This window comes from Mugil cephalus, chromosome 6 (genome assembly GCF_022458985.1).
Source record: "Mugil cephalus isolate CIBA_MC_2020 chromosome 6, CIBA_Mcephalus_1.1, whole genome shotgun sequence".
In the NCBI taxonomy this organism is placed as follows: domain Eukaryota; kingdom Metazoa; phylum Chordata; class Actinopteri; order Mugiliformes; family Mugilidae; genus Mugil; species Mugil cephalus.
The window spans coordinates 105,954-132,682 of record NC_061775.1 but is presented as its reverse complement, the minus strand read 5'-3'; the positions used below and the strand labels follow the sequence as shown (position 1 = coordinate 132,682).

At 40.9% G+C, this 26,729-nt stretch overlaps 1 protein-coding gene across 9 annotated transcripts in view; it reads left to right on the top strand.

Annotated features, from left to right (window-relative positions):
* Positions 1–1,147: 1,147 nt before the first annotated feature.
* Positions 1,148–26,729, top strand: part of rubcn (rubicon autophagy regulator) — a 29,239-nt gene continuing 3,657 nt past the window's right edge. Inside the window, exons 1-19 of one of the 9 annotated variants that reach the window (XM_047586208.1) lie at positions 1,148–1,436; positions 6,409–6,562; positions 11,438–11,521; positions 12,682–12,826; positions 13,032–13,138; positions 13,958–14,498; positions 14,888–14,935; positions 15,456–15,548; positions 16,045–16,359; positions 16,560–16,667; positions 18,472–18,546; positions 20,216–20,276; positions 21,448–21,580; positions 21,726–21,886; positions 22,168–22,232; positions 22,406–22,644; positions 24,406–24,467; positions 24,574–24,727; positions 24,896–24,989. In XM_047586208.1, coding sequence (XP_047442164.1) covers positions 1,399–1,436; positions 6,409–6,562; positions 11,438–11,521; positions 12,682–12,826; positions 13,032–13,138; positions 13,958–14,498; positions 14,888–14,935; positions 15,456–15,548; positions 16,045–16,359; positions 16,560–16,667; positions 18,472–18,546; positions 20,216–20,276; positions 21,448–21,580; positions 21,726–21,886; positions 22,168–22,232; positions 22,406–22,644; positions 24,406–24,467; positions 24,574–24,727; positions 24,896–24,989 — 2,677 coding nt within the window. In that variant the 5' untranslated portion in view covers positions 1,148–1,398. Of the gene's footprint in view, positions 1,437–6,408; positions 6,563–11,420; positions 11,522–12,681; positions 12,842–13,031; positions 13,139–13,957; positions 14,499–14,887; positions 14,936–15,455; positions 15,549–16,044; positions 16,360–16,559; positions 16,668–18,471; positions 18,547–20,215; positions 20,277–21,447; positions 21,581–21,725; positions 21,887–22,167; positions 22,233–22,405; positions 22,645–24,405; positions 24,468–24,573; positions 24,728–24,895; positions 24,990–26,729 lie in introns of those variants that run through there. The other 8 variants (XM_047586206.1, XM_047586207.1, XM_047586212.1 and 5 more) reach the window with 8 other exon arrangements.

Sequence of the window (26,729 nt, the reverse complement as noted above, 5' to 3'; positions counted from 1 at the left end):
GATGAGTGGCGAAACGTCTTCAAGAAATTCTACAAGTCCAGCTGACCTTATTGAACGCTTTTTTGGATTTCCTGATGGTCCAGTGCATGAAGATGAGGAAGCACTATTCTCTGCCTGTCTCTCAGTCTGCATTTGTTCTTCTGCCTGACTCTCATCTGTCCTTTCTTCCTGCTCTGTTCCATCACTTTCATCGCTGACCTCTTCACCTAACTCCTCTGGATCCCTCTCTGCTTGCAGCTGCCTCTCTTCATTTCCTGTCTGTGCCTCATCTGGATCATCTAGTCCACTATCATTGCTGTTTATATGTTTGGGCTGGGGGATGAAATAGGCCATAATGTCCGGCTTTCTCTTTATTTTGATGACTGAAGAGCAAAAATGACAGGACAGTCAAGCAAAAGCACAGCACTGAATTAAGTATTAACTCAATAATGTTGCTGTCAGATTGCTTGAATTAGTATTATAATGTACTAGTGGTTCTCTTAAAATTAAATGTCGAAAATAAGGGGGCTGAAATCATTTCACTCTTGTAACATGTACCATCGACTTGCACTAAACATTCAGAAAAAAAGTCTTCAAACACTGTGGATACGTATGAGAGTGAAATTGTTTTTAGATGACCGCATTGGAACATAAGCGTTCAAAACAGAAATCAAGAACTTTATTAAACAGAAAATTAAGAAATATGACAGAAAGATGGCAAAAGGAATGGGAGGACAGGACGGTGTTTTTATAGAGGGCAGAGGAAAGTGGGAGAGGTGCAGGACAGAACAGGAAAGAAGAAACAGCAACTTCAAGACTAAGATTTGGGCACACTGGACTGAACAGAACACTACTCATGATAGGGAAACATAACACAGGCAGATGTGAAAACTGCAGACAATATTAAACAAAAGATCATGTAAGATATGTAGATAATGTAAGAAAAATATGAAGTGGAGCGGAGATACTTGGTCCAAGGCATCAAACGGATAAAGATACCTTTGGATTTGACAGTCATTTTGCAGCAGAGCTCTGGAAGTCAGTGCCATACAGTCATCTTAAATTTTCTTACTCCTGGTATGGAGTGTGGCTCCTCTGAGCCACACTCCATACCAGGTGGTGGCGGTAAAGCATCAGAAAGTTGTTTGTCAACCGCTAGTAAAACCCCAAAAGAAGAAGAAAAAGAATACGAAGAAGAAGAAGAAGAAGACCTAGACATAGTGGGAAGAACGATACACAACACCGACGCCCACTTTCTGGTGACAGTAGGTCGTTTGCCCTCCACTGTTTTGATGCAGAGCTCGAAGAGGCAGAGACGACACATGGCGGAAGATTGGATGTCCGCGTGAAACGTTTCTGTAACATTGCTACCCCAGTTTCACATAAAGAAGACCGGAGTAAGCGAAGAAGCTTTGTGAGATGGAGAGCACGGCGGAGGGAGACGCAGACGAGCGCAGGTAAGTTAACGTTACAGCGCTTAGCCTTTCTAAGAATAACCGTGGTTATATCAACAGTATAGTTTAACCTTTTAACCAACAAAATAATGACCAGCAATGATATTTGCAGCAGGAACACCTAAATTGATCTAGAGTACAAATGTTAGCTAGTAAGATGGCTAGATCACTGGAAACCCAAGCTAGGCCATGGGTTGACATTCTGGAGCTAACAGCATTAGCTGTCAAGCTTGTCGAATTTAACAAATGTAAGCTGATTGTTTACATCTTCTTGTGTAACGTTAATGTAAGGTTGTTGGCAATAAAACAAAACAAGCAACCACCAAGGCATCTACTCGCTAGCAATATTCGCGTTAACCGTTAGCTACTCCCTTATTAAAATTGTGTTAAAAGCTTCGGCTAGCTGTCAAATTAACTTGCTAGCCGAAGCTGGTTATTCTGTGTTGGGTACTCCCACGCTGTTTAAGGAAATATCAAGTACTAATAGTATTAGCTCGGCATACATGGATAGATGTATTTTAATGTTTTTTTTTGCAAATTCATTAAAAAAGAAAAACTGACATATCACACGGCCACAAGTATTCAGCCCCCTTGGTATACTCAGGTTCTGTCCATTTCTTCTTATCATCCTTGATATAATTCTACCTTGGAGTCTAACTGTGTTTTATTAAAGTGACTACCTGCCTACATCAGCCCTTACAGCTCACTCTGAAATGTTTTAGATCATTGTACAAATTGAAATATAAGTCAAAGATATCTGATATCAAAGATTTCTGTATTCGTAAGGGAAGACAAAATCTAAACCTATATTGCTGTGCGTGAAGAAGTGATTGCCTCCTAAACCTAATAACTGGTTGGTTCACTTTTAGCAGCAACAACTACAATTAAGCGTTTGCGTGAACCACCTTTTTAAGGTCACAGCATCGCAATAGGTCACAACTTTGACTAGGCCACATTGGTCTTCAGTTTGTTTTTCTTCAGCCATTCAGAGGTAGATTTGCTCGTGTGTTTTGGGTTGTTGTCCTACTGCAGAACACCAGTTTGCTTTAGCTTGAAGTTATGATCAGATGGCCGGACATTCTCCTTCAGAATTTTTTGGTAGCCAGCAGAATTCACGGTTCATGATAGCAATCTTCCAGGTCCTGAAACAGCAAAACAGTCCCAGACCATACCACTACCACCACCATATTTTCAGAATCAGAAAAGACTTTATTGCCAAGTATATTTGCACATACAAGGAATTTGCCTTGTATGTGTTTGTTGCATAAAAATATAAATATATAATAAAATAAGTCACGAACATATACACTCTAAAATATACAAAAATATACTCACTATACAATACAACAAAAGAAACATTTACAGTGGGATGGTGATGGGTTTCCACACCTTCCAAAAAGTTAAATCAGTCCACGCACTATTTTCCCAAAACTATTGAGGATCATCAAGATATTTTCTGGCAAAACTGAAACAAGCGTTTACAGTGTTTCCCACAGGATTTTAGGAGACTGTGCTGGGAGGGCCATCCTTGAGGGGCCGATGTAACGAGCCTGATGAATCTCTTTAGTACATTTTGAGACCACCGAATGAAACGTAAATTGCTGTATATGAAGATAACAGGTTGGTAACATCCATAAGAACTTACAAAGGCATATCAGGAATATTTCAAATTTAATCCTGAAAAATAAAACAATGACAGAAAGTCATTGTTTTATTTCAATAATTCTTTCATTCGTTCATTCATTTAGAGCATATAAAACTTAATATCAATCATGTGAACAATCTTCAAACTGTCAAACAAAACGATGAACAAAGAACACTTGCTGTCCATAACCCTGGCACAAGCACGCTGCACCAATAATAAAAAAAAAAGCATCAGCTTGATACTGATGCACTCTGCACCCTGCTTTTGAACGCCTAATTTTTCTAGGCTTGGTGCAAAACAGTTCCAGATCTCTCCCAAAGTTGAACTCTTAAGTGCTTGGCACATTTATTGAGCCCCTAAGACAGGAAGCAAGGTGTTCTCCTTGCGGTCTGCTCCGGAGGTCTGATTTGACCTGAAAATTAAGATAACTACAATTAGTCAAAAGGAATGAAAGTAGGAGGTGCTTTTGGAACACACATTTTGTACTCTCCTTAAGACAAGTATGCAGTTTCCTGTAGGTGCAATGGGTTAAATCCCAGTCCGTTTGCCCTTACCCTGTTCATTGTGGAATAGTCTCTCTCGCAGTTGACACTGGAGACTGGAATGACCAGAGCAAATGATGATTTATGAAGGACAGAGAGTTTTGTTCATTTTTTTTTTCAGTCAAACAAATTAGATGTGTTGTTACACGATCATTAATGGAAGTGCATAGGTGAATGGCATCTGTGCGACTGTGTTCATATACAGCCTGTGTAGCGATAACCCACACTTTTTAACGATCATGGCAGCGCTCTGCATCCGAGGAAAAGAGGAAATTTAGTGGCAGATATCAGGCGCTGTGCGGGACACAGTGATTTATCTAATATTGGCAGCCTTTTGAAGGATCGGGGATTTGACCGGTCCATTCATCACCAACAAATTGCAATGTTATCTGCAATGTACGCGATGACGTATGAGGGAGGAAAAAACAGGCACGCAACTCTCACAGCTCGAGCTCCTACCTGGGACTTTTGTTGATGTGAAACCTTACCAAACGCGAGTCGACCCAGCATTTTCGATGCGAAAGCGGTATGAGTACTAGGATTGTTTGGATTTCGTTACATAAACATCTTCTTACTAGCGAGTCGAGCCAATCCCGTGTCTACTGCCGGTTTTCCAGTTTTTTGCTCGATGTGAAAGGGGCTTAATGAAGCACACTGGAATTCTGAGCATTTATTGTTTTCATATTAATTTTTAAAAGCTGATCGAGAGAGAGTGCACCGATGGAGGAGGGATGAGAGAGAGGAATAGCGCGAGCGGCAGAAGGAGCAATAGGGGAAAAGTAACGGGAAATTAGCACAATGGAGAGGCGAAAGTTTGATTCGGTTTGGTATGTTAGAAGTTTACTGGCACAGTGATGTAAGCAACATAGCCTACACTGCTCTGTTATCCAACTTGATAGCCTACTCTCTGCACGGGCGCCAATGCGCAAAAAATAACTTACCTCACACTATTCAAATGCCATTCCCGTCCCGCTGTCATCAGATACGGTGTTGCTGGATCGTGCCAAATGCAGCAAGGAAAGCTCCAGACAACTCATTGTTGTTATTATTAGTTCATTGAATTGGGACAATGCACATTAATCAACATTGATGCGTTAGTCGTCATTGTATATGCGCCGGTCTTAGCACATTCTCGACCCGGAACTTCTCCCTGGGAGGCATCATCAACTGAGCTGCTGTGGCACCCATGTCTTTTATTTGTTTCGTTATTTATTTTTTTATGTACTTACCAATAATATCAGTTTTGTACATCTAGGAGGAATACTTCCTCTTTGACTGCCAGTTGGGTTGAACCCTGTCAATCTATGGCACACATGTTGAACTCAAGGTCAGTTGTATTGTATTATCTATCAGAATTGGCCTGCAGGTATTTTGCGTGTGCATTATTGATACTGCTAATCCCAGACTACATTGCAGTAGCTGAACTGGCATCAGCCAGGTACGTCAATCAACTTTATTGACACACTCATCAGTCTCATGGTTGCCTCAGCAACCGTTCATGGTATCAGTAGAATCGGGCAGCTTCTGAATCTACATCAGTTAATACGGTTAGCTGATAAAAGCTTATACCATGAGCATTAGAGCACTAAATATTACAATATGTTAACAGAGATTCTTACACAAAGATTTACACAAAATGCTGTACCAGTTACCAGACATACTAGGCAGACTCAATTAGCATACTGTTCCGTGGCAGCACGCACAGCAAACAGAAAACTAAACTAAAATATAAATGACAACTACAGCTAAACACCAGTTGGTTAACACCTGTGTTTCCCTGTTTGTGTTTACGTTGGTGCAGAGTTCCGTCCATCGTAAAACAGAGCGAAGGACGAGGGAGATACACCCAAAGGAAGTAGGCTAAATTTGCTTAAATTAGATCAGTAACCTCATTATTCATTAAAAGAACACAGTCCAGTTCTATAGACCCTTTCAGGGCCTATGTCACTGTGACGTCACAACGTTAGCTGGAGGCAAAAGAGAGGGAAGCTTGAGGCGAACACTGTCACATTCAACCCTGAAAATGTCATTTTGCTGTAATTTTTGGCTGCCAAAATTGAGAAAACAAAAACTAAAACTTGAAGTCCAAACGAGTCGAGTCCAAGAAAGTCGGTCACAGAAGAAGAAGAGAAACGGAGCCGTCTGAGGGATAACGCGGATCTTGCATGTACCATAAGTAGCGCGAACATTACGTATGAGATTAATAAATGTAGTATTATCCGTCTGGTTGTTGTTTGAAATGCCGGTCTGCAGCATTAACGACTCTTGTTTATTATATCACGTTATAGGTCAACCGGAAATCGGGCCGTATTAACGTGGTATTATCCCGCTGAAAAGACACGTATCGCCACCTAGTGTGGAAGTTAGTTATTCAATTTTCTTGCGCTGCATCTCAACTGGGACAAAGACTGCTGTGAGAAAGTTGAATTTTGAGCATAGCTCGATTAAGCTCTGCATCTAAACGCACTGATTTCATCATGTACTTCACACATTTGGAGGAACAGCTTTCCATGGCTGTGTCCTAAAGATAAAGTTTGGCTCCCTGGCCTGAGAGCTTGCCTTGAGTACTTACATGAAATGTCAGTAATGATGGTCACCAAGCGGGCCAAGCAAGTCATTGAACTCCTAAAGAGTAGAACTAAAGAGTAGAATTTTAATTCTGAGAGAAACATTTTGATTTACATAAACTATCACATTACTAAGGCCAGCACCTCTTTACCTCCTTTCTAATTTTTAATTTTCCAGTTCTTTTTTATCTCTCTCTTTTCTGCTGCCTGTTCTCTTCTAGGAGGGAACACTGGAAGCTGCTGTCCAGTCTGAAGACCACAGTAGAGGGCCTTGTGTCCACCAACAACCCCAACGTGTGGTCACGGTATGGAGGCTTGCAGCGGCTGCACAAGGATATGAACAATATCCTCAGCCATGGACTGAGAAACGAGCAGGTCAGGAAACACAGCCCACTTCAGTCAGTTTTTTTTCCAATTGATTTTTATTTGTCTAATCTGTCACTGATTGACCGCTTCAGCTTCCAGGATCAGCTCTGGCAGTTTTACATTGACCTGTAAAATGGTGTCTTCAACAGAAAACATGTAATCTGTCGAGTGATTTTTGATGTATAAAGCTGGATTTCCATACACGCCCTACCTCCTTTCCGCCCGACTCCTCACCTGCCCACACCTCACCAGCTTTTTTTAACTACCTTTTCCATTGCTTAGGAGTGATCCCCCTGGTTTGTGGACTTTAGCCACACCCACACTTTTTGTTACCAGCAACAGCAGGCTACACAGTAAAGTTATGTTCCAACAACCAGTGAATGAAAGAAAACAACCGTTATGCAGTCACGGGCCTTCAAGCAGAACACAATGAACGTAATAAAAGATAAAAAACTTAGCGGAGGACTACACCAACGGTGTAATGGATTCAAGGCAAGCTTCCCTGCTGGCGCTCCCTGGTCTGTGGCTGTATATCGCGTCCATCTCCTCATACCATTTCAGGACCTTTCGGTCAGCACCACACGTATTGTTGTGTCCCTTGGCTGCTGGATCGGCCTTCAATTTTTTAAGCTTCTCCTTCATTTGTTTTACCGTCCTGATAAAGCCAAGTTTGGTCATCTCAGCCGCAATCCGCTGGAAACCTTTACCTTCCAAGTCCAACTCCCACTGTATACTCTCTTCTCTCAACAAGGACAGAAAAGCCCTCACCTCGGGTTGGTCCAGAACGCCATTACTTTTCCATCACTTAAAAAAATGTACCGACACAGCGCAACACTTTCAACAGCAGAAAGTTGAAAGTGAGCAGCTTACTACTAGTCAAAAATGCTCATCTCTCTAGTCAAAACCAAAACATCCGGCTTTGTACCTGGCGCTACATTGTGACGATTTTTTTTCTGACTTGTAAGCAGCGTTTTACGTCACATTTCCGGCCCCAATTCACCTTCTTCGAAACCGACCACAGAGGAGGTACTAGAAAGTACCCAAAAAAGTATCCCTTTGGCCTCGTTCCGCCCACCACCTAGCAATGGAAATAGCAATTTAAAGTGGGCGGTGCGGGGTGATGTGGAGGTAGGCTGTGTATGGAAATTCAGCTTAATTTACCTATTTTGCACGATACAACACTACCAGACAACTAGAATATCTTAACACCTTACTACTTAGGCTACACATTTTTTGGTGTGAAGAGAACAATCATTAGGGCCATGGGGCAACGGTTTGAGTCACTGGCACCTACAGCAGAGTTTCTTAACCCTTTTGACTGCTGGGTCCGACTTTTCCAGTACAAAGTGGCCCAGGGACCATTCAAACAAGGCACTAAGTGAACCGCGTTTAACTCCAAAAGAAGGAGATGAGCCAGTATGTGTGTGAGACAGCAGGGAGCAGGGAGTGGCGGGTGGTGGGTCTTGGGATTATCTCGTGAATCCACAAGTTTCACATCTCATAAACAACGGCGAAGAGGACTATCGCTACTTACTTTCTCCCCAGCAAACCCAAGCCCCTTTCACATCGATGTCCCAGCAGTCGACCTGGGATTTTATCGGTTTTGATGTCAACACGAACGCTGCGTTTACCCGGGTTTTTCGCTCTGATGTTGATGTATCTGCCTGTTACATTCAGATTTTGTCACTCGACGGCCTGACAGACTGTATCATTGTAGAAGCTTCAGCTCAAAAACAAGTTTAGTTCTACTCCCATAAAGACTGATCTCTGCCATGGCAACCCCCTCCTATGTTACCCTCCACCGCGTTTATTATTCTTCTGCCGTTTTTCTGTGCTTAGTATGCTAGTTTTGAAGCGATATGGGCAATATTATATCAAAACGTGCGTCTCGATTAGGAGAAGTGTGCTATGACTTTTCGAAGCGATTGATTGAACGGGCTTGGAATAAACGACAAAAAAGTGAGTGATTTTGAATGGAGAACCCTTAAAAAAGCCTAACATTCTGAAATCTACCCACCTGCTTTGCTGACTGATTACTCGCCCATGCTTTAGAGTAGCAAAAGGATTAAACGTTTGTACGAGGCATGACAAGAGTGACTTTCTTTTCCACAAAACTGCGTTTAAATACCTGCTATGGTTTGGTCATGGTCGCAGTTTACGTTTTGGTGAAATTTTGCAAACAAATCTCGTTTAGCATTTGAGTTCTGTGTTTTTAACGAAAAAAGGTGTTCAAAGTTGTCTGGTGGCCACATTTTTTGAGCTACAGAAACAACAATTACGTAAAGACGTAGGTACCTCTTTGCCTACTTTCTAATGTGACTCCTGTAAGTCCTATGGTTTGGATTCCAGGCTCAGCCGACCAAGGAGTGAGCCGAGCATTCCGTGAACTTTTTCCCATTGGTGAAGTTTTTCCACCTTTTCTTCGAAAAATCCCATCGCATGCTTTTTTCTCTCTCGTCATAGCGGCCACAGTTTTTGCTGTACGTGCGTGGAACAAACATTAAATCGAAGATGATCCTTGGCTGATGCTCACAATGTGTTCATTTTCCCTGTACAACACACACATGTGTGCACTACTCTATCAGACTGGTTGCTGTTATTATTGTTATTATTATTATTATTATTACTATAACCAACTAACCCTATAGACATCAAAGGGGGGGGGGGGGGTGACAGATATAACTATGATGGTTATTATTATCATTATTATGATTATTGTTGCTATCTCCTAATATCAAGGTCTCGAGTTTTTCCTCCTTTTTTCGTCCCTACAGCTCTACGGCTCTTCGAGCTGTAAGGCGAGTTATATATCCAGAGGTGTGTGTTACGGCCTCATAATATTGAAATAACACAAGGCTCAATGAGACCACAAAAAATAAGGACAAACCAAGGGTTAACTTATTCAAAAGAAAGAAAGCAAACCTTCCCCTGCTGCTGCTGCCCTAGAGTGAGAGAGACCCGGCCTCTCTCTCCTCCTCCTTTTTATCCCCTACCTGTGAAATGCCTACCAGCCTGTGAAAAAGGGAACAGAGAGAGAGGGCGGAGAAACAACAGCATTCAATACTCCTCTACGTGTGGAGCTACCTGGCCACACAACAGTGTGGTTTGATCGGGATCGGTGTACTTTTTTTTTTTTTACAAAATATGAATTTTTCACGTCATAAGTCACAAAAAAAAAGAATTTTCCACTGAAATGAATGGGACGGGCGAAAAAAAAAGCAACTCATCAGGCATACTTTCACCTAGAGACTTAATTTAAACTTTAAACTGTAGACACAAGCCTTGTGTATTGATGTACTAATCCACGTTTTGATAGGTCTTATAGTTTTTGATCAATCACTGTTAAATGACCATGATCCTTTTTGTAGAAATTCTGAGATTGTAATTGGTGCTTATTGCACGAAATGTTCATGCTAAATTGCGTGACCTCAACAGTTATAGTGGAGGAAGGTGTCTGATATTGCCTGAAACTTTCCTCTTTCCACGCTCGTCCCAGCCACAATTTACAAACTAGACACATGCTTTTTCCCACTGTTGTAGACAAACTCGTTCTGTCTCTCACAATGTGCTCAGCAAATCAGACGTGCAGAATTTAAACTGTGAGCCTCTGTTCACGGTCACGTCCCTGTCTGTTCTCCATTGACTGTAATGCAAAGATTTTGTGAGAGAAGCAGAAGGGACTCCTTTTTTAAACTTGCATGTGTCTCCAAAATATTTACTCTACAGGGACAAAAAAACATATCAGTGTCTTCAGGAAGGTCTTACCACGCACGGTTTGCGTGTTTTTCTGATTGGAGCTACCATTTAGTCAATGTAAGCCCAAATTTGAGACCAACAAAGAGGGACAAAATCCACCTCTTCTCTGTGTCCCGACTCAGTGCGTGTCTGTCATCATTGACGACTACCTTGAGTTGCCACAGCAACCCCTGACCCACAGGCCGGAGCCACAGCTGAGACCAATTCGTTAATCAGGGACTCCTTTGATGTCTCTGCTGTTAATGCAGCTGATCCCTGTCTCCCTTACATTTATGTTACAACAACACACACCAGAACACGCACCTCCCCCCACACACAGGTAACTTTATTATTACAGTGACACACGCGCACGCACAAGCGCACCACACACAAAAACACAGGTAACTTTATTTTATTGCAGTTACACACACACACACACCTGCGCGCATAAGCGTGCCACACACGTGCACACAAAGACACAGATAACTTTGTTATTACAGTTACAGATACACAAAAAAAGAGTTGAAGGACGCGTACACATGCACGCGTATGCATACATTACTCTCACACACAGGCTAACTATGCTAACCTTAAGTTAACTGTGCTAACTGTATGGTATCTGTGCGAAATGTGGGTTAACTGTGCTATATGTAGGCTAACTATGCTAACTATAAGCTAACTGTGCTAGATGTGGGTTAAGTGTGCTAACTGTGAGTTTAATGTGCTAACTGTAAGCTAACTGTGATAACCGTAAGCTAATTGTGCTAAATGTAGGCTAAGTGTGCCAGTTCCAATGTTGACAAAGACAGTACTCCGGCAGTATCTCCCTGTGGCCCTTTCAAAATTTCCCAGAGGGAATTTTCTAGTTTTATTGTATTTTAATACTGAAAGCAAACCTTAACATTAGACGATTAGAAAAATGTTTCTGATGGGAAAATATTTGAAGGAAATTTTTGACGGGAAAGAGATATTTATCACATCTACTGTGGTCTTCAGGCTATTTATCACGTGCGTTTGACCTCCTGCAATTCACCCAAAATACTGTGTTGAAATGTAAGGAGTGCTTTGTCTCCATAATGGCTTATTGTGTTCATTGAAGCTGGTATTCTTTGTAAATGCATCATGCATGCAGCTGGTTTTGTGCTACAGGTGTACTACAAGCAGAGAGACTACTGGCCATTTGTTTGGTGTGTTCGGTACATCAGCCCGCACCTCGCCTCACATGTCGAACAGGTATGGTCTGTACCAATTTAACACAGACTGAAAAAAAATCACTGTATGCTGCTCCAGTGTCATATACAGGGAACATAAATACCTTGAAAACCTGCAGTTCAGAATACGTGAGGATTTCTTTTCAGTATCTTTTGAATCATTTGGGTGTTTTAAAACATAAAACAAGCTTGACATTTTTGTATTTATTTATTCTTTTTTACGTAAGTATAATTCTGTTTTCACCTTAGGGAAGTTTTGCATAGATGACAATATTTATTATCCAAATACTGATCAGTTATTTTTGTGGTGGCAAAAGTCACCACAAAAGGTGTTTTTGCACTTCAATGCAATTTAATGGTAAATTGGAACCTGAATAAGCCAGGAAGCCAACCCAAAGTTCCACAGCTTATAAAATCTTGGTGGAGGAGTCCCATAATTGAAAATTCAATTTGCTTGGCAATAGATCTGCTCAGGTTTATGAAATGATGGATATAAGACTGATGGCAATGTAGTCAGGTTGTATTCTGTTATGTGCATTCTGGCCTCCAAAATTAAATTTGATAATTTAAGGAAAATACTTGATAGCTTGCCCATAGTTGGCTGCCTGACATTCTTTATACAATTTCTCGCTAGACTGCTCGAGGTCTGATTGTCTCTAAATATCACATACATCTTAAACATACACCTTAAACAAAGTTTCAGTTGCAGTCTGGAGCCCTGCAAGCCAGTAAGTAAATCCTGAGCAGAATCACTGCACTTCAACTTGCACTGGACTGCAAACATTTAGTGTATTGGAGAGTTTTCGAGATCATTTGGCCTTTGCCTCTAGTCACCTCTCTCAAGTCTTAACGGGAATGTGCAACAGCAGATGGAGTAGCTGTAATCCCATGTGATTATTTGCTGTACATGTCTTCTGGTTGTGTGCTGGTATGTTTTTTTCCTCACTCTGTTAAGGCTGTAGTTATCGCCTTTATCATCCCATGTCAGGCCTGTATCTTCATCTCTTTTGATGAACAGGTGAAATTAGAACACCGAAAGTGCTACCTCAGAAAATATACTTATTAGGTTGGGACATGTTCTGAAAATAGACATTTTCCCTGCCCATTCTACTTTCACAAGTGGAGTGGGATATGTATCCATTTCATATGTTGTTCTTCATCCCTCTTTCTTCCTGTCCTTAGTTCAGTCACCTGGAGCCTGTGCTGAGTAGTGGGGTGCAAGGTGCTGGTGAAAGCTACAAAGCTGAGCGTTGGCTGCTTCACACCTTACAGGTTCATATGCTATCAACCCAGCTGCGGCCTCTGCTTCGGCATCTGGGACATACACGTAAATATTACAATGGTGTGTCACTATTGGTCTACTTAAAGAATTGTTGTTAAATAGTTGCTTAAATTAAAATAAGTAGCAGATAACTTGAAGCAATTCTGCATTGTTCTGCAACTGTATTTCTCCTTCCAAGTTCTTTTTGTATCCCTACTTGTGTCCCAGTTATCTCTCTCCTCACTTCTCCTTATCTCTTGATTTGTTACAGATAATGCCTTTCTGCTGAGTGAGCCTCATGTGACAGCCATGTTTCAGTGTTTAGAAGCCGTGGAGCAGAATAACCCCAAATTGCTGGCCCAAGTAGACACTGTTGGTGTAGGTTGTTGACAAATTCACAGTTACATAACACGTTCTTCTTGAAGAACCTCTTGCTTTAGAATAAAACAATGGTTTGCTGGAGTTTAAATTGCTTTGAGTCACATTGTAATATGTAGGGATGCACTGATCTGCCTTTTTCACCAAGTATCGGCCAATACCGATATGGAAAAACAGGATGGATTTATGGTAACAAACTTTAAGTTTTATTTTGTGGAAAAGACTGGGATCATTCTTTTGTGCAAGGCAACATCAAACTTGACTTAAACATTTCTTTCCTTTTTTTAAAAAAACAAATAAACAGATATAAATGTACTGAATTACTTATTCATTTAATAATTGTGCACCAGTAAATCAATCTTAACCATAGAAATATAACAAGTGTGACTCGTTCAGTCAGTGCCGTTAGGGATTCAAAGTCCAATGTAAAAACAAAATAAATAATAAATAAAGGAGCTGAAATTGAGAAATAAAACAATAGCTTCACTAGCATGGTTGGTAGACTTTCAAAATAAATAGTAATCAGCTCTTAATATAGTTTTGTGCAAATGGGAATTAAACATCCATTACCGATATGGATCGGCTCGTTGTCACCAATACCCGATCTAGAAATTTCTTCGATATTGGTACCGCTACCAATACAAATATCGGATCGGTGCATCCCTAGTAATATGGTCAGATTTCTCTTTTGGGGGTGAAGAGCACTTATGTCATGGCCTCCTTCATGCCTCACCACCTTTCCTCCTTTGTTTTTGTGTCACTTGAAGAGAAAGAGGATGCAGTTTACATTTACTTTATCTTTACCTTTTTGTCATTCAGCTGTCCCCTCTGAAGGGCCCACCTTGTCTGGGTCTTCTGAAGAGCCAGAGCCTATGTGTGTTGCCAGGGGCCGGTGGTGCATGGAGGAGCACAAACATGGCTTCCAGAGGAGAAACTCTAAATCGCAGGCTCACCACCTCTAACTGCTCTCTGCGAGAAGCAGTCACCCCCAGCTACTGTGCAGGTACTACAGGAGCTGGAATCCAAAGTGGCCCGGTGTTGGTCCCTTCTATTTCCCTTCCAGAGCCTTCCTACTCCCTTCAGCCTGAGGCTGTAGACTCTGGCGACGGTGACTCTGACGATGGTCCAGAGTACCTGGCTATTGGTAACCTGGGGCAACGCTGTCACTGTGACTCCCAAAGCTCCACCCATAGCAGTGAACAGGCCGAGACCAAAGATCAGTCTCTGAACCGGAGCTCCGTGGTTTTGGTCCCATCAAGACGCTCATCTTTTTCAGGGGGCCAGAAGGGGCCGGGTAAGGGGTCCAGAGGACATACCCGCTCGTTTTCTGATACCGGAATCAATCAAAAACACAGAAATGGTAAGTAACTAGATAAGATCTTGTCTTGTTTTTACTGATGTTCACCTTCAGTTACAGTTTGATTCACTTGCTCCTCAGGTCCTTTATGTTGCATAATCTTCTTAATCCAAGTGGTTTTTCTATAGGGAGTTTACTCATTTAGCTTTGTTCATCGTCTTTTACTAGGTAATGGATTTTTTTAGCCTACATGTATGTTTTTGTAACTCTGCAAGATGTGGTTATATAATCTTTCATAGAAAGTGCATGCTTCCTGTTTGAAGGTTTTAAAACTTACCAAAGTAACCCACTCTTTTTGCTCAGACTGTTTCCCCTTTCTTGGCTTGACTTAACCTGCTCTATATTGCTCTGTCTCTCTTACCATTTCCTCTTTCGTTTACGGTTTGTGAAAGGAGGGGGCCACAGAAAAATCACCATAATAATAGAAGATCCAGTAGCAGGTTGGCAGTGCAGTTTCACTGTATACAGTCACTTGACCCCTCCCACCCTTATTTTTATTTGCTCTCTGTGGTGTTGGACTCTATCCTTCTCATTTCCAGTCTTGTCTTCAGCTCATTATTTGTGCTTTTTGACTTAAAATATATTCTTTGTGATAAAGCCATGATTGATAACTTTTATTTTTATGATCAGTCAGACATTTCATTGGTGTATGTGTATCATATGTGTATCACCTCCATATCATTGAGGGAAACATTAGATTAGATTAGATTAGATTAGATTAGATTAGATTAGATTAGATTAGATATTTTATTTATCCCAAGGGAAATTCAGTGATGAAGTTTAGAATTTGGCAGCCATATTTCTGTTACTGCATACAGTCAAGTGAACCTTCTTCATAGTGTTTATTGATTGATACAGTGACAATAAAAATGAAAGCATTTAAGCAGTACCAGCTGCATGTTCCCCCCATCTGAAAGAATTCAGTATTGAATGTAGTAACTTTTACTGTTTGTTTGTCAGAATTGGAAGATGATGACTGCATGAAGGACTACAGTCCTTTCTCACCTAAGTGCAATGATACCAGCATTCCCAGTTCTCTTTACATGGAGTCTTGTGAGTTGTCTGATATTTTGTTTGCAATAATTAATAATGTGCTTTGACAGTTTTTGCTGCTGTTGCACTGCTTAGAGGTAACCTGTCATTACAGTTGTTTTCCTAAGCGAGGATTACATATTTATGACTTAAAATGGAAAATACAAAAATATAAAACATGTATATGCATGTCGGGTAGTCTGGGATTAAAATCAGCTGGGCTATAAACATGATACTCTGGACTGTCTGCATGACGGTTATGGCGAGGTTCAATGTGTTTTGAGCATTAACTTTGATTGACAACAGTATTTTCAGTTAAGTTTAATGATACAATTATGTCAATTATGGCCTTATGTTGCCAACTATGGTAGGAAATGTGTGCCTTTAGTGTGTAAATCCAAAAAGTGAAACACTCGTGTACAAATACGTATTATTATATTGTTATTTTGTTATTATATTGTCGTCTTTTGGTCTGTTGTAATTTGGTGTTTATTTGTGTGTTTTCTGGTTGCTTCAGATGGGTCCCAACACAGCAATGTACTGGATGGGATGTTCAGAAAGCCTTCAGAGGGGCAGAGTCTCATCAGCTACTTGTCAGAGCAGGACTTTGGCAGCTGTGCTGACCTTGAAAAGGAGAATGCTCATTTTAGCATTTCAGAGTCCCTCATTGCAGCCATTGAGCTGATGAAATATAATCTAGGGCGTCAGGAGGAGGAAGGCGATGAGGAGGGCGACAGTGACTCTGAGATTCAGCAGCTCAAGCAGAAGATCCGCCTGCGGAGGCAGCAAATCCGGCACAGTCGCCTGCCACCCTGCACAACCTCTCAATGCAGTAAGACATCATTATTAGTGGGTTGTAGCTAGATATATTATTTATAAGACGTTTTGAGCTTTTACATCACTTATGAAGAACTCATCTGTTTCCTGGGTTTAAGTGGAATTTATTATATTTATATTCATGAAAGATATGCAGAGATTTAATGTTATTTGATGTCTGTCTTATTTGTGGTTTCTTTATCTTGTCCTGTGTAGCTTACCACTCCACTGACAGCGGAGGCTCCAAGAGGAGTTCTCAGGACTCCGACCGGGGTCTGTCTGGCTCTGGCTCAGCTGAGGAGGTGGAGGAGTGCGAACTACGAGGTAGAGAGAGGGAATGAGGGTACATCAGGGAAAACAGAATGAATTAAACATATTTGTGGGGGTTGATTTTGAGTATCACAACTGCAAAAGAAGGTTTGGTCACATACTAACCACTGTGGCTATCAAACCTGTTGTTGTGTTGATAGGCCAAATAAAACAGGATTTTTGTTGAATATTTTTTATGCCATGCTTTTTCCTGAATTTTGTCCTTCACATTTGGTAAAAAACTATATGCCAGTGCATGCTATTTGGTTACTGTGGAAGAGGGGAAATTGTGGGAGTGGTGGTGGCTAAAGAGAGAGCAACAGTGAAATTTGTGACATCTAGACATTAGTTAGTGTGACACATGATTGTTTTGTAAACCGAGGGAAAATAGTTGCACAAAAAATGTCCGAGGCTTTGCCTGTATTTTGATTAAATAGTTGTAAATAACTTGTTGTTTGCTAAATTTGTATATAGGTTTTGGAAAGTAACCATTTATATTTGCATTCTAGTTTGTGGTTTTCACAGTAAAACAGTTTTTAATTTAATAGTTAGTTTAATTTAATAGTTTTTAAAACAGTTTATGTTATCTTTGTAATTTTAGGTCCAATACAATACAATATCAAAATAAAAAAATGACTCATCACATGACTCGTCACATGGCAAGTCACACATGTAACGTTGTGCTGAATAATATGACACCATATAAGGCAAGGTAAAAATGGCTAATTATACCTTTTTCCCCAGAAGGTTCAGTTCCAACTGCGGCCAACATTAAGGGTGTATTCACACCAGGGAAGTCTGATAGTTCACTTGCTTTGGTCTGGACCTTTTTCAAAAAAAAAAAACAAAAAAAAAAACAAAAACTTCGGTTTGTATTCACATTGCATTTTTTGACAAGTGGACCAACACCGTAAACAGACCCACGTGTGTTCCGTAGCCGCTCAATCACTGGATAAAAATTATTGGCCGGATCTTAGGCAAAGTTTTTCCACACCAGAGAAAACGTCCGTTTCAAGTGGACTAAACGAGCCTGGTGTGAATACGACCTAAGACATTTTAACTTTTGGTAAATGGTCTTGCTCTTATATAGCGCTTTTCTACCTACTCAAAGGTACTCAAAGCGCTTTTACAGTCAGAGACACATCCACCCATTCACTCACACAAGCACACACATTCACACACCAAGGCCAGTTGCATTGGGAGCAACTGGGGGTTCAGTGCCTTGCTCAGGGACACTTCGGCATATGGCACACTTGGGGGATTGAACTACTACTACTGAGCCATAGCCGCCCCTTTTGAACTATTTTGTTAAAATAGTTATCTATATTTTAACTTAAATGTTCAAATTGCAGTGGAATGTTGATTTCATCAAAGGTTTGTGTGAAAGTGCTGTTTTCTGTTGCAGTCATAATTCATAACCTCGTCACCACAATGTCTAGTCACCACACATGTCACGTTTTTGCCATGCACCATAAACTTAAAGGTCTGAGTACAGAGGGCACTGAATGGTAGCCTGCAGTGCTAACTATTCAATTCAATTCAATTCAGTTTTATTTATATAGCGCCAATAACAATACAAATCGTCTCAAGACGCTTCACAAAAACCAGCCTGCAACCTCCAGAGCAAGCCTGAAGGCGACGGTGGCACTATTGTTTCCACTATTGTTTCCATCTTCAGCCATGTGATTGAGCACAGGAATTTATGTAGTTGCGCTAATAATGTATGTTTGCCTGAGATGCTGACAAGATGAGATCTGTGGTAAAATCTGAAATTTCTGCATGGGGTCAGTTGTACTGAGTGTTAGTTTCTGTCTCTCAGATGGCTGTGAAGGTCAGTCCCTGCTGGTGGTGTCTCAGAATGGCCTCTCCCTGTCACTTGCCTCCCTCTTCTCAGGTATCTGTAGACTGGATTAAAGGGCAAGGCCCTACAGCTACATACAGACGGTTTAAAGGAAGCTTGTGGCTCCACTTCAAACTTGCAAAGTCTGCCTTAAATCCCACTTGTCACGCTTAATTTCAACTGGTGTCAAGTGAAACTCTTGCCAATTACAATTACAGTTTATACCTTTAATTCCTGTCTTAGTTTAATCATAATGATTGATCTACAATTAACATACTTATGTCACTTGCTCAGTTTCAAACTATTTTACCCAAAGCTTAGTTCGCTTGCTTAGTTCTTTTTACCAAATAATGTTTAGTTGTTTTACTTGAGGGATTATGATATACAAAAAATCATTCTACAAAAAATCTCAGTCACAACTTCTCAGTTTGAAGATGAGCCAGCTTTCCCCTCACCTAACTTGAACTGGGTGTTTGGCTGCATCAGGTCTTGTTGCTCAGTGCGTCAGGGTTTTGGTGGTGGAGGAGGACAGATGTGCCTGTAGGGAGACTGACGGGAGGGGAAGAGTTAACATGTAGCAGCTGTAACTACAAGCATCAGCGGTCATTCATTAACCATTCACACCATTATTCGTTATTTTCAACAAATGTCCTGGGGAATGTTGTCATATACGCATACTTTCTATACTTAAAAGTTGAACTGCATTATCAAGTTGTAGTGATATCACTATTTATATCAGTGCCATTGGCCAGACCATGTCTGTGCTTGATTTAGTGAGAATTTACTTGTGTTATGGAGGAGAATTGGTGTGTTAAGCATTACCGTAGAATTTTTTCTTTTCATTCAGATGTCTTGGTGTCTTGTTCTCATTTATTTTGATTTATCTGTACAACATTACTTGAAGGGAATGCCTTAGAATAAAATAATCAATTAACACCAGTGACAAAATATAATGACATCAGCTTTCTAACTCTACTGCGATTGCACATCACTTGTCTCAACACAAAATAAAATGGATTTTTTTTTTACTTCTACTAATGTGCTTTTTGCTATGGCCACTGTGAGTGTCATAGATGCATTTTGCAATCTGCCAAACTGTCTTCAGACTTCAGATGCTTCTGATTGACATCTTTATACAGCTCTTGCAGCTCTACCACAGTTTTTAAAGACTGTTACCCTGAAAGTTTGAATATAACCTTTGTTTCATGTGGAAAACCAAGAATGTTAATTTGTTCATAAGAAATAGTTGAGCAAAAATCTATGCAGATGGTCTCCTGTTCTACCAAACCTGTGTTGGTTATACTTTTGCTGTTATATGTAGAGTTCGATCATTGAATCGGTGTAACTTTCACTGCATGCTTGCTGCCTACATTCTTTTTGAATGTTTTGAAGGGATATTTCAAATTATTTTCATGAACACACATTTCAAATTTCTTCTCGCCTATCAACTACTTTGCTGTAGTAAGTAGTGCCATTTGACATCCGGTGAGAGAACCAGATAATTGTTTGTCAAAGAACAGTCAGTCTTTGGCAGATCTTTTGGACATCATTTGTCATCTTCCTTACATTCCTAAAAACCTGAAATCCAGATTTCAAGTGTTGCAAATATTTTTATATGAAGGCTGTTGGGGAAAAAAATGCTTCATCATCATGAATATGTCTATGTACTTTCTCTCGTTGCTTGTTTCAAAAGTCTTTTTTGTGCTATTGCTCTGTGATCTAGATGCAGACATCAAGCATAGTGTAAGCTCCTGCAGCAGGTCTTTTCTCAGCTCAGAGTCGATGTAAGTAAAATTTTCTCTCTCCCATCATCGTTTTTGTTGCTGTTTTAGTCTTGTCTTCATTATTTAGCTGCCATAATACCTATTCTCAAAAAAGCTGGCTCAGACCCCAATTATTTCAACAAACTCTCAAATCTCCCCTTCTTATCTAAAATCTTGGAAAAAACAATTGCCTCTCTTCACTCCCACCTATCCCACAATAACCTCTGCGAAGAATTTCAGTCAGGTTTCTGCATCACCTACAAGATCCTTCTTCTAACTTTCAACTAACTCGCCATCCCATCACATGCCCTCCATTCCTCCTCAACAATCCACCTCTCTGATCACCCTGCAAACCTCTCCTCTTTGGGACACCAACCATCCCTACATTTGCAACATGTGAACTGTGAACTACACAGCATAACTTGTGTTTTCTGTGGACAAGTTGTGCTAATACAACACTTACTAGCGAGTAAGTTACTAACGAGCTAACAGGCTAACTGCTCAGACTGAGCTGAATATTATCCTTAATATTATAAGCTGTTGCCATACAGTAATGCTAGTTATACATTCAAAGCTGTGGTTGTTAGCAGCGCCATGACTGAGGAGCGGGTAATCAGTTAACGCTGCGTTCGGAACAAATAGTAGTTCACAATAGAGAGGCTTCTTTTGTTTTTAAGCTGGGTTAAGCATTTTGGTTGAGCAATGTGAAAGAACTATGAATAAATTCATATATTTTGCAAGTAATTCCAGACTTCCTTTTTGCCAGTATGGATGTGAAATGGGTCTTAAATTGTATTCATTATGATCTTAAAAAAAGTCTTAAAAAGTCTTAAATTTGACTTGCACCTGCACCGACCCTGCCCCCCACAAACTGACAGTTCTAATTAAATGATCATATGTAATTGTTTTTCTTGTTTACTTTTTATTTTTGTTGTATTTCATGTTAACTGTAAAATGACCTTGAGGTTCCGAAAGGCGCTTATGAATAAAATGTATAATAATAATAATTATTATTATTATTATTATTTTTATTATTATTGCTTCTCTCTAGAATGTTTACATATTTCAAGTTTCATGCCAGAGAGCTGATCCCCAAAATCCCCAGTGTGACTCATATTACTAATATGAGACTGCACTGTTCTCACAACTGTTCACATGTTTAAAATGCATTCTCTTTCTCTGTGTGTTTCAGCTCTCCCTCCTTCCTCCAGTCTAACTCAGCTGAGTCAGTAGCCATGGGTTTACTCAGGCAGTTTGAAGGCATGCAACTTCCTGCAGCCTCTGAGCTTGACTGGCTGGTCCCAGAACACGATGCTCCTCAGAAAGTACTTAGCATATTTCACTACACATGGCACTCAACACACAATTCATTATTAACATAATTTTAGAACTAGTGTGTGGTGATTTTAGTTGTTGCACATTCAGTAAAAGAACCAAAGTGTAATGAACTTTAATCTCACTATCTCTCAGTTGCTGCCCATGCCCAACTCTCTGCCGATCTCTCCTGATGATGGTGAACACGCAGACATCTACAAGTTGAGGATTCGTGTTCGTGGCAACCTCGAGTGGGCACCGCCTCGACCACAAATCATTTTCAACATTCATCCCGCCCCCAAGTCAGTCCACAACAGGTTTTACCTACCTCATTTTCCTCGCTTTTGTGTCCTTTTTCACTGTGTTGTTAATTTCCTAGATAGATGGATAGATACTTTATTTATCCCGAGGGAAATTTGGTGTCCTGTAGCTTCATCACATAGAAATGGATATTTAAGTTAACACTGTGTAAAAAATAGTAGCATCAGCAATGACCACAATCCATCCACATATTTTTTACCTTAAAAAACTTTAGACCCCTGTACTCACACTTTGTCCTGCAAATTGTTTGATACCTACTCATTTGTCTTCCTTTCAGAAGGAAGATAGTTGTGGCTAAGCAGAACTACCGCTGTGCTGGATGTGGAACCCGCATTGACCCAGGTATGACCAGCAACCACAAAAATTCTTTTGCTTAACCTTTTCAGATTTTTGTAAGTTTTGACATGAATTTAAACATACCTCACTTGACTATCGCAATGTGTACATGGAAGATTTGTGCTTAAAAGCATTGTTCTTCCAACTATTCCAACTCGTTTTGTCTATCCACACCTCAGACTATATCAAGCGACTGCGTTACTGCGAATACCTCGGACGGTACTTCTGCCAGTGCTGCCACGAGAACGCCCAGGCAGTGGTTCCTGGCCGAGTGCTGAGGAAGTGGGACTTCAGCAAGTACTATGTCAGCAACTTTGCCCGGGATCTGCTGAGCAAGATAGCTGGAGATCCACTGTTCAACCCCAACGACATCAACAGTGGTCTGTACAAGAAAAACAAGGCACTGGAGACTGTTAGAGTGAGTTCAGCGGCAGCAGCGGAACGGAAATTAATTTGCAGTTTTAGAGTGGTTGTTTTTTAACAGTTTAACATTGAACACTGAATTCAAGCATCTGTAAATAATCAAAACCCTACAGTATGCAGTAACCCAGAATAACAGATTAAATAGATTCAAGATTCAAGATCACTTTTTTGATCCCCACAGGGAAATTGTTTTGTCCAAGAGTCTCAGGATAACAAAGAACATACGTGAACCAGACATAGACATAGGAATAAGGTAAAATAAATTAGAAATAAAATAATCTTTAAAACAAAAAAATAGAAAAGAATGAGATAGTAAGTAAGAATCACAAAAGAAATATACAGTCCAATCTAGAGTCCTATTCACATGGAATATACAGTATGTTTGTACAGCTATGAGATATATAGACATTTTAAAGTGTCTCAGTCCCAGAGTTACTCAGTGCGGCTCCAAAGTGTCTTAGTGTGATATATATAAAATGTAAAGTGTCTTGAGTGCAGATGCGCAACAGACAGTGCAATCAGCCAAGCCCTTAACCATTAGCCTGCTAACAGTTAGAGTTGTGTATGCTGATGGCTGTGATAACCTCCTGAATCACTCTGTCCTACAGCTCAGTGACAGGAGCCTTTGGCTGCGGCTGCTTTTCTGTCCAGCCAGGGTGGGGTGAAGGGGGTGACTGTCACGGTCCAGGATGCTCTGTACCTTCCTCATGTAGCACCTTTCAGTGACAGTCCCCACAGACTCCACACTCCTCCCCAGAACCAAACCAGCCCTATGAATTAACTTGTCCAAACGCTTCCTGTTCTTGTCTGTCAGGCTGCCACCCCAACAGACGACAGCATACAGCACAGCACTCTCAACAACAGACTTATAAAACACGTACAGCATTTCACTACACACATGAAACGGTTTTAGCATGATTTTAGCTGCTGTGATTGTCCTCATCCCCCTCCACACCTCTCTGGTGTCAGTGTTCCTCAGCTTGCTCTACACCTTCCGCCTGTAGTCCTGCTTTGCTTGTCTCTGGCTCTTCTTCAGTTGTTGCTGAGTGAGTTTGAGTTTTTCCATGTCACACTCCCTGAAGGCCTGTTTCTTTCTGTTGAGAAGCTCCTTGATGTTACTGTTAATCTAGGGTTTGTTAGGGAAGCAATGAACCTTCCTAACTGGGATGACAGTGTCTCTGCAGAAGTGTTTGTAGTCTGTGATACAGTCCACAATGTTGTTAATTCCACAGACTACTTCTCTCGATCAACAGTAGAAGCCCCTAGCGGTACACTCCAATCCGTCTAGCATACAGCCACCGTATGTAGGCGGGCTGAAGGTAGACCAGGTTGTGGTCTGATCTACCCAGCGGTGGTAGGGCTTCAGCACTGTAAGCATCTTCAACATTGACATATAGGAGGTCCAGTGTGTTGTTTCCTCTTTTAGGACAGTCAACATATTGCACAAAGCTGGGCAGACTAGAGGTGAGGCTGGCAGGGAGTTAACGTTTCATTCGGCACATGTGCAATAGAGACAAACAAATTAGAGTTTAACAATTAACAAGTTTAGTGGTGCTACTTAGTAATTATAACAAAAATTGCTGCCTACCAATTTGAAACATTTGGCAGGCCCACGAAATATTAATTACGTAAACATTCCAGATGGTGTGAGTGGGAAGTGACATTGACCTTTTGTTCCTAATCCTTGTGCATCACACTGGATAACTGTATTTTTTTGATTGTACCCTGAAGTAACCAGTATTTGTTTGTTCTTTAGGTTTTGAGGGTGCAGCTGTTCCACATAAAAAATCTCTTCAAGACTTGCCGCTTTGCTAAAGAGTAAGGCGCAATTTACATTTTTAGCTCTGCAGTTATTTCAACGCTTGGAGCAAAATTCCAAAGAAGGACATTGCCAGTGTGCTCTAACTGTGTGTCTATCCCTTAGGGTGCTGGACCAGTTTGACAGACTGCCAGGACACCTAACCGAGGACCTTCACCTCTTCTCCCTCAACGACCTCACTGCTGTGCGCAACGGCGAACTGGCACCCCTAATGAAGGAGCTGCTTAAACTTGGTACCATACATGTAGCTGACTGTGTGGTAAGATAATCACCAGGTTTATTTTAGTTCTTCATGGAGATTGTATGCAGTTAATATAATGCAGTGATAAAGTACAGTGGGTAATTATAATCTACAAATATGTAGATTTCATAATCCATGCTAACAATTTTCTTATTATAATGTCTCTTTTTCTCTGATATTCTCCAGCTGTGCCAGGCAAAGGGTTTTGTATGTGAGTTCTGCGGCAACGAGAAAGACATCATCTTCCCCTTCCAGCTGAGCAAGTGCCAGCGATGTGAAGGTGAGCCTTCTCTACAGGTGGCAGGCCGAGGCAGCCTAAGAGCACCCTCTTCCCACTCCTCTACTCCAATTTCCTTGAGTGACTGGAAGATCTCCTTACCTGGAAGGATAGAAAAGGCCCTCTCCCAAAGCAGGAGAGAGGGTGAGGGTGGGGAAGAAGATTTGGATCAGGAGGTGATCAGTAGACCACAAGAAGAGGTTGGAGAAGAGGCGAGGGACACAATAGAAGAGAGGCAGGAAAGACGGGGCATATTTGAAGCTTTCACTCTTGAAAAACTGGCCAAAGCTTTTTTCAAGAGTACGATTAATGAGGAAGAGCGGGAGATCATAGGAGGTACAGAGTTGGAGAGGGAGGAAGAGATTGACAAGGAGGAGAAAGTTGATGGTCAACATGAGGGGGAGTACGTCCACCAGAGAGAAAAGAGTAAGGACAAGGGAGATGGGCATGCAAGAAGGGAAAAAGTCAACTTATTAAAGGTTCTACAAATAGACAGACTAAAGAAAAGCCTTGCAAAAGGAGACAAAAGAGACGGTGACAGTAGAACATGCAGCGTTGAAAGTCTGGATGAAATAGGACACAAGAGAAAGGAATGTGGAAAGATATCTGGGTTTGTGAGTTGGATTAAGGGCTCCTCACAAACAGAGATGGCGGATGAAGTGAAAGAGGAAGATGACTGTGAAGAGATTAACAAAAAATCACAGGACAAAAGAGAGAGAACAGTGGAATGTGGGAATGTTCAGACATTGCCGGAAACAGTAAAAACTAAATCAGATAAAATTGCAGGTATGAAGTTGCTTCAGCGACATGAGTGGATGTCTGTTTTCTCCGGAGCGAGAAGCGAGGCAGAGGAGGACAGAGGAAGTGGTGAGAGTGAAGGAAAAAGAGAGATGAATGCTGAGGAGGAAGGCTGGGAAAGACCAGTTGATGCTGCTCAGAGTAACTGGAGAAGTCGTAAAACTCGAAAAGCCAGGAGATTAACAAGAGGCAGGAACATTGTGTAACAAGATGGCAAGAGTAGGGAGGAATATCGAGAAAGATAATTGTGATTGAGGAGGAAGACATGAGTAAGAGCAGTATCCAAGACGTAAAAAATTAAGCATTTCTGTACCCTGAGATTTGGCCGAGTAAAATTATTTGATTCAAGATCTGGACAAAATCCTTGTCGGGCCTTATCAAGCAACACTCTGAAGTTACTTTAGATTCAATCCAAAAGGCAACTGGACTTGTAGAGTTTTCTTGAAGACGTTACGCTGCTCATCCAAGTAGCTTCTTCAGTTCTAAGAGACTGGTGCCGAGTTGAGGTTTAAATAGGACACTGTGTGTAAACCCATCAGAAACCTGCTGGACTGTAGAACTAGAACCTGATGGCACTATGACTGAGAACCATCACAGACATATTTTAGATTCACTTCAGTTTTATTTTGTCAAAGTCTTGTTTAACTGTGTTTATAGTCCTTCGGATTATTTTTTACTGTTTTTATTGAGATCCTGGCCCAAATGTTTACCTAAACTTGCAGTGCTATAGTAGCATTAAAGAAAAGAGACTTTTATACTTTTGTTCTTCTATGACTTCTGAGTGTTAAGTGAGAAGACATTTACCTGTTAACTACATCACCACAAGATTAGCTGCAGATTATATACAGTACTGTACAGAAGTTTTTCGCAGGTGTGAAAAATGCAGTAAACTAAGAATGTGTTAATAGTTTATTTTCACCATTTAACAAAATGCAGTGAATGAAC